The sequence below is a fragment of the Myiozetetes cayanensis genome, unplaced genomic scaffold (assembly GCF_022539395.1).
Source record: "Myiozetetes cayanensis isolate MyiCay16 unplaced genomic scaffold, myiCay2020 scf6-25, whole genome shotgun sequence".
NCBI classification, from domain to species: domain Eukaryota; kingdom Metazoa; phylum Chordata; class Aves; order Passeriformes; family Tyrannidae; genus Myiozetetes; species Myiozetetes cayanensis.
Window position 1 is genome coordinate 33,040,821 of NW_026087853.1, and position 12,708 is coordinate 33,053,528.

Consider the following 12,708-nt stretch of genomic DNA (forward strand, 5'->3'; position numbering starts at 1 on the left):
GTTAGAGCAAAATGTTTAGCTCATCCCCTGCCAGGTGATCACATGGCTCGTGTGCTCTAGTGAAGCTTTATCTTCAGTTTGTGTCCCTGATGGAGAGTGCTGACCTTTCTGTGCTGTTCTTGTTTCAGTGAAGCAGTCCCAGTCCTTCATCTTCTCGCATGCAGAAGCTGAAAACATTGAAGAGCTGAAAGAAGCAGCCAAAAGACTGAGCCGGGACCAGCGCTTCAGGAAAACTATCTATCAAATCATGAGGTCACAAAAGGATTCTGCTTCAGGGGACAAAAAGTGACTCTTCTTGGAAGGGGGCTTCTGAGTAAAACTTGCCGTTCAGCTCCGCAAACGTTATGCCCTTGGGCACTAGGGTCAGAAGGGAGATTTGCCCTTTGGTGGGGAAAGTGGGGTGAGGTGGTGTGTAGGCAATTCCCTCAGTTAGTGGCTTTGCTTTAGTTTGAATGCTCCTTGTAGCCTGGCAGACCTTCTCTGCTGATCACTCCAGACCTGTTTGCTTCAGCTGCTTACATTAAGGCGTGTTTTGCCAAGATGCCACAGTCAGTGTTAAAGTGAACCACAGACCGTAGGTTAAGAAAGGCCTCTTCTTTCCTTTCCTGTCTAGTCTGTCTGCCAAACACAAGTGCTTCTGAGAAAGCCCTTTATCAGCCTATGTTCCAGCTAGTGTAACCTCCCCAGCCGGACACAGCTTACCTCTTTCTCCCTGATCCTCTCTAGCAAATGGCTCGCTCCACACCCCCAGTCAATCAGCACTTCCACGGGGCACAGGCTGAAAACTGCAGCAGTCCCAGTGTCCTGAGCACAGGGAAAAGTGTTAAACATAGGGCAACTTTTTGTCTTAATGCTACATCATTTCAAGCAAAGAGCAGCACCACAAGGTGAAGACAACCTGAGAATGCTGTGGATTTGGCTCCAAGGAGGATCGTGTACAGAGAAGAGCTCATAGGTAACTCAGTGGCATGGATGCAAGCTGGAGGGAGGGTTGAGTTATGTTGACTGTGGGCAGAACATTCTGGGGCCACCTTTGCATATTTTTTGCACTGGGACATCTAGCTGTGTCAGAACAGAGATATGTGCTGCAGAAGGTGTTATCTATAGGCAGCATCAGTGTGGAGAAGCCCTTGATTCAGTCCTGATGGGTTCATCAACACCTCTGTAAAACAAGTTGGAAGGCAAAAGAGTGAGGACTGTCCAGCAACAAAACCCACTATCACTTCAAGAGTTAAACATTGTCAGCAGCAAGCTCTCAGGGCTGTGGAGGTGGGGAAAGTCACCTCTGTATGTGCTGCAGTGAATAGCCTGTGGTCAAGGCTTTGTACTGCTCTCTACCAGCCCTCTTAATTGCAATCCATGCTGTCTCAATAAAACTGGGACCTCTGGCAAGTCAAAGCTGGATTGGGAGCAGTGCTGTGAACAGCCTGTTCAGAGGTGGGCTTCTTGCTAGTCTCTGCTCTCCCAAGTGCTCGCCATGTGGTTATCAAAGCGGACAATTTGCCCTGCATGTGGTCATCTTCTGTGTTACAGGACTAGAATCACTTTGTTGTGGAATCTTTGCAGCCTCTCCCACCTATTTTAAACAAGCCACTGGCTAGTAATTAACTCTGCTGCAGCAACAGCACTACCTGGTGCTTACAGAGCACAGGACAAGCATACTCAGAGTGTTGCTCTGTTTTCTTCAGGATATTAATTGGGAAACACAGAAATAAACAACACAAGGGTGAATAAAGTTAGCAGCAGAAGTACAGTAAGGGCTCAGGGAGTCTTAAATGCAGATTTACAGGGGTTTGCAGGGCATCAGTACCCCTGGGAATTATATACGTCTGGTGACACACAGGTAGTTACTTACCAGTCCCAATCAGACTGTGAAAGTGTCCACTCATAGCCTTTGTCTTCTGGCCAGCTAAGTCATTCCCTACCAATTTAGAACTGTTTCTAGGGAGAAGTCGAGGATGAGACTGGGAAGGGAGCTCTGGCTTCCCAGTCAGAGGAGAAGGGTTGATGCTGGGTGGAGGAGCATGCTGTCAGGGTGTGATGCTCCTGAATGGAGACACTCTGGTGTGCCCAGAGGAAAAGCACTGAAAGCACAGCTTGTACTTTCCATTTCAGTCAGTCACTGACCAGTATCCTTCTGCCAGGCAATGGGAGGTTTTATATAATCAGAGGATCCAGCACTGAAGGCTGACATTTTTGTGATGATTGATAGGTGATGTGATAGGGGAAGAGAATTTCTGTCCTTCCTTGGCATACCTGATCCTTCTATGTTTTTTCCACTTGTGCTTGCATGCTAGAAAGCCACCAATGAATTCTGGTTCCTACAAGGCTGAAGGGCTGTGAGAAAACAATATGGAGCTGGTTTCCCCATTTATGCTGTTCTCACATCATCTCTAGCTATTTTCCAGTTACAAGATCTATATTACATGACGCTGGAAGAGACGGAATAAAGGACAGCCAGGGTATGTATCTGTAATTTAGGCAGTTAGGAAAATTGTCTTGTGGGTTGGAATGCAGCACCTTTGTTCTATTACCATCAAAGCCACAATACCAGACTTTGCAGAAGTACTGTATGCAGGAGGTAGCCACATCAGGTCTTCCTTTACTGTGCATATTGACAGCAATAAATAAATAAAAGTTATGCTGACACTAGAATGAATTCCTGTGTGTTCTTGCTACACTGTCACTGAAATTATGTTAAATTGTCCCTGCAGGAGTCCAAACAAATTGTGACACGCTTATTTACTGCCAGTGCAATTCCTCTGCTTCACTGAGTTGTTGTGTTCCATGGTGTATGTAAAAAGCTTTCACCCTTGCTACCCACTTCCACTTTTAAATGTGTAAAAAGTTAAAGCAACAGCCATCTCTCTGTGTAACCAGCAAGGCATGCCCTAAGCCACCTGTGATGAGGTGCTTGCCATCAGTCATTCTTTGCTGCAGAGGAATCTACTACCCTGTAAGCTCTAAGCTCCCTGGCAGAGTCAGCATGGAGGTGGGTCTATGCACCACAGCATCTTAATTAAGTGACTCTCTCCTTATTCTGTTTGAAAGGACACAGAAATTATTGATTTCAGGGTTATCTGTGTATTTTTAATGCAATGCAATAACAGGAAGATGGCTTAGGAAGCACACCACCTCTGTTCAAACAACTTCCACTAGTAATCCTAGGTTAGATTGCTTTCTCCTCCTGGGAAACCTGGGAATGAGATGAGAACTTCCTCCACCGGGAGAGCTGTCTAAATTGTTTTCTTGTCTGAGGATAAGAGAAAATATAGGATGGTTTGCTCCTCTAAGGTTTCACTTCTGAAGTTGCAGAACTGCTAGATTGTGGCCATTCTGTCCACCATCTCCACTTTCTGGCTAACATCTGGGAACTTCTCTTCTGTTTCCACTGTTGTCCTTTTCAGAGACACTTTAAAATTTGTGGACACTGCCAAATGTGAAGCCTGCTAATTCTTCTCTGCATTGTCTTGCCTACTTTTCACAGTGTGAAGAGTGGGTCCCATTAAGGTTTAATTAACCAATTAAAGGGTTAATTTCATCCTCCTTGTAAGACACACAGGCTCTTTCAGTCCCTAAGGAGGAAGAGTGGTTCCTACTGAAGGCCAGGGCTTTGGCAGCTCCCCTGGTGCCAACTGCCCCAAGGCTTTACTCTTGCACAGAAGCAAATGGCAGAGAAAGGAAGGCAACCACAGCCCTGTTGCCCACCATCTGTGCTGCTTCTAAAGCAGAGAAAGTGGATAAGAAATGGAAATTGCCCTTAGGGTCAGAAGTCAATAACAAAGGATAAGTGGTTGCTGGTGCGTGTTATGCGTTGCTGTGCATGGCACAGAAGTGACACAGGCTGGTAGCAGTTTTCAGCTACAGAGTACGGCTTTTTTTTTTTTTTTTTTTTTTTTTTTAGCTCCAGATAGTAGGCAGGCTTTCTGCTTAGGACTTAGTGTAATATTGGCATATCTCTATGGAAATAAGATGATAGTTCTCCATAGAAAGAGTCTGTTTTGAATGGTCTTCAGTGCAGTCACTTTTTGTGGTTAGTAGAGGGACAGAAGATGGCTCTTGTTGTGTCTAGTAAGGAGAAGTTTGCTTCCAGGAAAGTGGCCATGCTTTCAAAGTCTTGACCAAGGCTGGGGTTTTGGATGATTAGTGCTCTTTGTTCTCACCTGATGTGCCTGTGAAGGGTGTATTATTTCTAGCATCTTCTATCTGGTGCACTTGGCATAAGGACAATTCTGCAGTTTTACACCTAGTCCATGTACAATTTTTACCCATCTAGTCTGAGCGTGGTCTTGAATGGGAGAAATGATCAAGCCAAAGGAATTGCTGTGGTTAACTCACCTGAGAGTTGGGTCTGAGGTGGATTGTTGGGGTGACAGGTCACCATGAGCTTGGCTACCACATATAGTTTGTTGAACAACCTGCAGTGTCTTTCTGTGCCCTGAGATAATATTCCTTTTTCTGTATTAAGTAACATTTATTTCTTACCACAGGCTTAGCTCTGTAGCCAAAATGCAGAAAGATCTGACTGAGTACTCAATCAGGTCTCTGAGTCCTTTCTGCTCCTTGCAGGATAAGCTGTAGGGCTTGAACGAAAATGCATGGTTTTGGTTGTTTGTTTTTCCAGTGTTGGCAGATCTGGCACCTCAGAGATAAAAAAAATATAAAGGCCATTTTGTGGGAGTAACAAAGGTACCTTTTGCTAACTCAGAGGTGTTGCAATAAATAACTCAGCAGGGTCATGTGTCCTTATTTTACTGTATTCTGAAAAGTGCAAACTTTGCATTGCTTAAAATAGTAAGTGAACTTTGCTTACCCTTCAGTTCTTCTTGACTGCACCTCTGCCTCAAATGTCCCTGTGGAAACCACCCAAGAAGAGAAGAACATCTTCCCCTAGAGCTGCTGCTCCCATCTCTTTCTTCATCATTAATTCTGCTGCAGAAGGGAGTTCCTGTTTTCCTGTTCCTCCATACATCAGTGCCTGCCTGCAGGAGATGCAGCTCCTGCTCCTCTGACATGAGGAAAAACAGGTTGTTTCTTGTTACAGTTTTTTTTTCCTAAGTTCTGCAAAACAGGAATAAATATTTTTAGCATCTCTATTTTAATGGAGATGCTAAAACAAGCTGTTTATGGTGGGTGTATGGCTGAAGGCTTTTATTAGTCACTGCTGGAAGCACAGCCATGAGCAGGGCTATAGCATGTTTGGCAGAGTTCTGTCTTTGGGACAGTTCACAAGCACTCAGGGTCCTTGGGTGACACAGGTAAGCTGTGCTCTTAGGTGCACTCATTTCAGCAGAAATCAAAACAAAACAGCAAGAAGGTGGGAATGCTGTGGCTTTTGTAGCAAAGTAGAGAAGCAGACCTAATGCAAATATTGGCAAAGATTGATTGGATTGCAGCTTGCTTGGGAGGAGCCACTGTTTTAATTTCTCCTTTCTTTTCCTGACTCTGCCAGAGGTACAACACGTGTGCTTGCTGAGGGTGAGGGGAAGGTGAGGAGGCTTCAAGAGGAATGATATTGAAAGGTAGGAGTGCAGCAGGTGTGACTGAAAACTAGAGCACTGCTGATAGTGAGTTGGTGTGTTTAAATAAATAAATAAACTTTGTGCTGTGGCAAGTGCATTTCAATAACCAAAATATAGCTGTTCTATTTCTCAGTAAGCAAAACCCACTCTGGGTCCCAACCGAGGAATGTAGCCCTAGGTGCTCAGAGAAAAGGGACCTGCAGCTAAGGCCCTTTTTTCCTCTCCCCATGGCCCAGCTGGTTGGTGCAGGGATGTGGCTTACTGATGTTCTTTGTGGGTAGCTGTGTGTATGGAGAGGTGGCTAAGGTGGGGGAAAAGTCAGTCTTTTGGTTCTGGAAAATTTTTGGGTATCTCAACATCGACTGGAAGAGGTTGGATATTGCTGTAGCTCTCAGTAGATTTGGATGTTCAGAAACTCCTCTAGCCTGGAGCAGCAGCCCTCTAGATCCCTCTCTGATCAAGCGTGTAGTACGTCAGAGAGATGCTGCAACCCATGAAGAGATACAGGGAATAGCAGTATCTATTTCTTTCTGCTTCTCCTCCTTCTTTAAAAATTCTCTTGTAGTTTCCTCCCTTACACAAATACAGATCAGGTGTGGTTTAATGTGCAACTTATTTTAAATTAAGAGAAAGAATGTGCAGGCAGAGCTGCCTTTTCTTTCCTGTGTGTGGGGAATGTGGGCTCCAAAATGAGGACAGAAAATTCTCATCCATTCAAAGGTAGCACAGATGGGTAAAATAAGTGTGCTTATCACATATATCAAGCTTGGATGAGGGGGAGTGGTGAGACCCACTGTACCTGAAGATTGAAGCCAGGCTGCAGTAAGGGAAAATTAGTTTGTTTGGAGATGTTTTAATCCCTTGCTCTGGCTGATGTTGAAGGAGCTGGAAGAGAAGGTACACACTAAGTTTATTTCTAGTGTGTGGCTGGCTCTTGCTGCTGGTATGGAATTAGATTTGATGGCTGCTCACTACACAGAAAATCCCTCCAGCTGTGACCAACTGCTGCTGCATTACAGCCTTGTTCAAAAGCAGTCATGGTGGTTGTGGCTCCAGGGAGCACCCACAGACCTGTATGCCCCAAAGGATGTGCATGACACCCCTCCCAACTAAATTCACAGTGGCTCAGCATCAGGGGAGTCTTTGGCTTCCCCTTGCAAGTGGGCCTGAGCTCAGCTTGCAGCTCTGTGCTCCAACCCAGGAGCAGAGAGCCACATGGCCACTGGTAGAGCTGCTTCTGCATCTCAGCCTCCCAATGCCTCTGACCTGTTGGATTCCAGCACAACAGGGCAGACCCTGCCACTGAGCTTTTAGCAGCAGAATGGAAGGAGAGTATTTGACAAGGCAGCCTTACAAAAGGCCACTGGGACCAAGGCGTGGGAGCTATTCCGTTCTTTTCCTGAAGAGAGAAGAGCATCTCCTGATTCCCTACTTCTATTCTCTGCTATAAGCATCCAGGTTGGCTCCTAAGTGCAGTGCAGGGAGGATCCAGAGGCTGGATGTCACAGGAGCTGCATGTTAGCTCTGCTTCCTTCCCAGGGCAAGAGAGAAGGGCAACAGAGAACAGTTTCTTTCCAGGTGAATGGAAAAGAAAGAGCAGACATAGTAGGGAAGAAAAGAATAGCTATCGCAGATAGCACCTTGTAAAGGAATGAAGTGTCTTGGTAATCTTTTTCTTGTCCAGACAGGAGTTTGCAGACCTGAAACATGTTTCTGAGCCTTGGTTCTGGTGCATTCTCCAAACCAGGAGTTTCAGTCCTGTCCATACTTAAGAAGGGTCACAAAACTAGCAAACAAAAACTGCTTTACACAGTGAATGTACTCTCTTCCCTGCTTTTCCAACTCTTTCTATCTTTGAGCAGGATTTTGATGGACAAGCTGGCTTCTCCTTGCCTTCCCCTCCAGCCTGCTCCCTCAGCTTTCTGTTTGTTCTTTGGCTAACTGTGGCTAACTCTATGTCGAGGTGGAAATTAGCATCACCTTGATAGGCTTTACAGCACTCAGGAGCAATGGGAGGACAGTTCTGCCCCAAACAGAGGGGAAGCCCACCCTGCCACGATGGAGCTGGCAGGGCTGCTCTCTTTGAAGAGAGCAAAGGAGGTGAGACATGGCCTCAAAGCTGCTCATGCTTTTTTCGTAACACTGGCTTCCTGTCTAGAAATATTATTCATCCTACTCCAAAGTCTTTCAGACTTGAGCGTTTCATGCAGAAAATGCACAATGATGGGTAGTGAACACCCCGGGCTCTTAACCAGGCATTTTCCTTCCCTGCTTCACAGCCCACCTCACACATGGTTCTGGGCCAAGCCTTTGAGTGCAGAGCTGGGCAAGGTGGTGCCTGGTGTCCCCTCACCTCAGACCTGCAGCGTAGGCCCTTTTGGGGTCTGTGCGCCAGGTCCTGTCCCAGTGTGTTTCACAGGGGCAAGAGGCAGGCTGAGGAACCAGGGCTCCACCAAACCAGCCTGAGCTTTCACTGGGAGGCTCAGAGGGCCTGCACTTAGTGAGTCGGCTGGTGTCTCGTGTCCCTTGCGGGCTGCTAATGAGCAGAGAATCCCACTCACCTCTCCCCACCATACATACACATATATATGTGCACATGAGTGCTTACATAGATACACACACACTGAAGAGGCGTATGAAATGCGTATCTCAAACATATGTCATCTATCTAAAGAAATACTTCATAGTGAGGCTTTTCTTTTTATTTTTCTTGTTTTCCCTGAAAATAATTTGCCCGAAAATAATTTGTCCAAAAGTAATTTCTGATTTTTCCTTATAGGCGGAGAGAAGACTGGAAAGTTTTACCCTCAGATGAAGCTTGGTGTGCTTTGTAACTAAAGGTGACCCTGAAGGCTGTCTCTCTCTACTGTAGCTGCCATTGCCAGACTTACAGAGAAAGCCATGTGTGGGCAAACAGCCCTGGTAAGGACAACAGCCTGTTAATCCTGCATTAGGGACGCTTCTGTGCCTTTACCTTGCAGCAGCCAGGTCACCTGTGGCCTCAGCTTTTCCAAGTCTTTCAGCAACCTGCTTAAGACAGACAGCTGAGCATTTTTCCAGCTGCCCTGCATGAAGGTCACTGGTGGTGGCAGCTCCCTGCCATCACAGCCAGGCACACAGCTCCAACGTGCAGAGCAATGCTGGAGAAAGGGGCAAGCAGCCTGTCCCAGAACAGGGTCTGGGGCACGAGGCTTGGGGTTGACACGGGTTTTGAAGCCAGCACATAGGGAGCCTGATGTGCCCTTTTCCTTGCTGCTGCCTTTCTCTGGATAGACAGTCTCAGATCACAAGGGCTATAAAACTAGTGCATTTCCTAGCTCTAGCATCACGTAAATAAGTCAGGTCAGACAGCTGGTGTGCCAGAAATTTCCTCAACATTTTCTTATCCACATGATTTAACAAACTGCAACTAAGTATCCTAAGAGCCCTGGAAAAGCATTCCCCTTGCATGCATCAGGGATGTTTTAAGTACCTCTGAATGTCACTGAAAAGAAAACAAGACACGGTTTCCTTGGAGGCGGTGGTGTGTGTGCCCAAGACAGTGGGCTCATGGGGAAGGTGGAGGGACAGAACTGTTGAGTTCTTGTAGCTGCAGTGCAGCAAAGAAGAGGTGGTGTTATAAGGAAAGATTTCCTGTTTTAAGGCACTGAATTAATTTGAATTGTTTTGCAGAATAACTGGCTTGCACTTAGTACTGCTGTAATAGGATAGCCGGAGAATCAGAAGCTGTGGCTGCTTCTGCAGTAGGAGACATCAATTATGGAAGAAGGCAGCTGTGTTGTATAAGGTCAAGAGACAGTAGGACAGGCAGGACTATATTCTGCTTTTTCGTTGCCTGTCTGTGTGATGTTTGCTGTGGTAAGGTGTGAGTTCCTGAAGTAACATGAAATGAATCCTGCCTCCTTTCTAAGGAGAAATGGGTCGCTATTTGCCATCCCCACAGCCCTGATACCCCATCCTGCTACATTATGGATTCTAATTATAGTAGTAAAGCCATGACTTCAGTTCACTTTCTGGAGACTGCATGTGGAGAAATGTGAATTATACAGAAGTTGGATGTGGATACTTATCTTTGGATGGACAGCTGTGCCAAACACAAATCAGATTTTACTTTATGGAATCTGCTTTCTCCTTAATCTTCAGAGATTTATTCAAAAGACCACTACAGTCTCTAATCTCTTCTCCTGCCCGCCACAGACATTTCACTTGCTTACCATTGGGTGAATTTTAGTGTCATTCATAATCTATGGCAAAAAAGGCTTGGGAAAAGATCTGTAGCATGTCATCTCTGGCACTTACGAGGGATTTCCCCACCTGTGTTGAGTGCTGCCTGGACCTACACACACCCCAGCACAGACCCTCCAGGAGGTATTCAGGAGCAGCAGCTGGCTGGGGAGCACGTGGGCTGGCACGCCTCTATGGCTTGGCTATGCACGGAGAGCTGGAAGGCAGAGGAGTTCCCAAGGGAAACCTGGCAAACACAGCTGGCAGCACCAGAGCGAGGGGAAGGAGAGGAATCAGGGTGCTTGGTGGGAGGGAGCCTGTCTCACACAGCAAGAAGAATCTTGAGGCCACACCATTTTTCATGGAGCTAGCACTATTAACAGGGAAAAGAAGGAAAGTAGTGGCTGGTCCAGGTTCTTACACTCCCTGCTGGAGGGACTATATTTAATTATATACATTTTCCAAGAGCTGTTTGTATCTAAACATATATGGACAACTTTTTGGGAAGATGAATTGTTATCCAGGCTAGTTGCTGTAGCCTTTGGAGGCTGAGGGACAGTGTATCCTCTGTAAGAGATGATTCTGTTCTTGGTGGCCATGCTGTCATCTAGAGCATAGTAGAAATGTAGAGAACTCATGAATAAAGTCTACTTGTAGGGAGGAGGTGAAGCTCTGTGAAATGGGAAGATTAGTAACTAGAGCTCTGTGGGAAGAGAAGGGAGCTCATGCCATCCCCCAGTTGACCTGGTGAACTTGTGTAGCTATTTGCCTTCTTGAGGAGCAGCCTACAGCTTGGCCAGAACAAGTTTTGGGGTGCAACCCACAGCCATATCCCTATGGAGAGAAACACATACAGGACAGGTAGAGCAGTGCTTGATTTCCACGTGGTTAAAAGGAGTCCTTTCCTATATGTGCTCTAGAGCAGAGATATGGTTTTTGTGAAGGGGTTATCCAGCTTTCTGCTATGGACGAAGTGACACTGAGACTTGGGTTGTGGTGGCTGCAGATCTTGGAGCTGCAGGGACAGTGGCCATGGGAGGGACACTGGGGAGAGGGCCCCTGGCAGACTGTAAGGCAAACAGTTCTCAATGTATGTTCCCCCATCTTTGTTCTTGAGAGTCACTTAATGGAGGGAGGGAATTTTTTTTCCTAATTAAGAATATAGAAAGACACATAATGTCAGATTTCCCCAAAGGCAACAGAAATGCAGGTGGAAAAGGGAGGGGAGTTGAAGAGCAGCAGTCGAGTGGAAAATCTAAAGCTTTATTAGTGCTCTGTTTTCCACTTGGAGCACTGTGGGGTTTTGTCTCCTTCACCTAAGATAAGAGCTGGGGAAAAAGGACCCTTATATGCAGCTAGCTCATCCAGGCCCCTTGCAGGGCAGGCAGGTTCCTTACTCCACCTGCCAGTCCTGCCGGTGTCTCTGCTGTGCCTTAGCTGTTAGGTTGGAGGTGGGTGTATGGAAAGGGCACTGATGTTTGTGCCCTGCCCCAGGAGAATGAACAGCACACACATAACCTCAGTGAGTCCTTCTTTGGGGGACACACGCTCTTCAGATGCAATGCACTCAGCTCAAAAAGCTTCAACTACAATCTGTCCATCTATCTTGTTTTCCTACAAAAATGAGGTGTTGGCAGTTGTTCACTCTCTCCCATCTCCCCACAGTTGTGACCTCTGTCCACCAAGCTTAATAGAGATAGAGATCTCAAAGATGATCAGACCCTTCCTGTTTCAATCTGAAAGTAATAAAAACATTTTATTTTTTATTTATAGCTGAAGAACAGTGGAATTTGCTAAGCAGGCTCAGGGTTAATCTTTTGCTTTGAGACGGGAGCTATTCTCTCGCATCCCACACCAGTGCTGCCGGAAGCATCTCTTTCTGGAAAGATGGAGGAGAGCAGCGCCTCTGGCTACAGTGTAACCCTTGCTGTCCCCAGGTAAGGAACAGAGACTTGGCAAGGTCTCTTCACAGACAAACGATAACAGCTATGGCCTTTAGGGAGCAGCTGGACTGCAGAAGTCGAGATTCGCTGAGGGAGGTGAGAAAATGTCATTTGATTGTTTAGCTGCTTTTGAAAGGCACAAGAAAGATTTAGCATGTGTGTAATTTCAACCAGAATCTTAGGGACCTTGCCTCTTGATTAAAGCAGAGAGGTGAGGATTCCTCCTCTGCAGTTACTGCTATATATGTGACTGCGAAGGAGTCACCTGGAGAGCTGTAAGCTATTTGTATTGGCCAGCTTTGGGTAGAGAGCCTCACCTTCGCAGTCTTTTCCTGTAACCTCAGCTTATGCCTTCCCCTTCTATGAAAAGGGACCGATCTCCAGCCGCCACCAGGCAAGAGATCGTGGCTCATTCGTCCTGGCTGTGTGCAGAGGGTCTCGATGTGCCCACAGCACAGCTGCGGGAGCTGATGCCCTGTGCTAGTCCCTCGTAAGGACCTGGTTTCATAGCTCTCGTTTTCCTCACTCTTATAGTGGCAACTGATCTGGACTCTTTGTATTTAAATCTCAAATGAAGAGTTTTTCCCCCATTGGCTTGAGTTGCCCTCTGGCAGCTGTGCAATGAGCTGTGGGACTGGTGGTCCTTTCAGCTCTGCCCCAGCAGGCTGGCTTATGTGGGAACGGGACTTCCCATCTTCTGCTGAAACTGAAGCATGGGATCTATGCCTTCTGAAACCATACTTCTGGATAAATATATTTCCCCCGAGGTCAATTCTCTTTTGGCCCTGGCTTAGTGCTCAGTTAGTTATTCACAATCTCTTTAGTACACAGTGCCAAATACATCCAACCATCAAAACCTTTTGCTCTCAGAGGGACAGGTTTGGCAGAGGGGGTGTTTATGGGAAGGGCATGTGTGTACACAAAATTGAATACTATTTTTCCTGCGTTTATCTTCCTCTGCCACCAAGAGGCATCTTGGAGCATGTGGAAAAAGTCACACTACACTTTTATAGCATCTT

General features: G+C 46.4%; 1 protein-coding gene and 1 long non-coding RNA gene across 3 annotated transcripts in view; both read left to right on the forward strand.

Moving 5' to 3' along the window:
- The window catches only part of PLEKHD1 (pleckstrin homology and coiled-coil domain containing D1), a 29,638-nt gene extending 26,983 nt beyond the window's left edge, over positions 1–2,655 (forward strand). For both annotated transcript variants that reach the window (XM_050335856.1, XM_050335854.1), the window contains exon 14: positions 129–2,655. In XM_050335856.1, the coding sequence (XP_050191813.1) occupies positions 129–289 (161 nt within the window). In that variant the 3' untranslated portion in view covers positions 290–2,655. The remainder of the gene's footprint in view (positions 1–128) is intronic.
- A 1,789-nt stretch (positions 2,656–4,444) lies between these two features.
- Positions 4,445–11,673, forward strand: LOC126650801 (uncharacterized). The gene is made up of 4 exons (XR_007631505.1): positions 4,445–5,027; positions 5,453–5,522; positions 8,302–8,444; positions 11,520–11,673. It is a non-coding gene; the product is annotated as an uncharacterized LOC126650801 (long non-coding RNA).
- Positions 11,674–12,708: the final 1,035 nt, after the last annotated feature.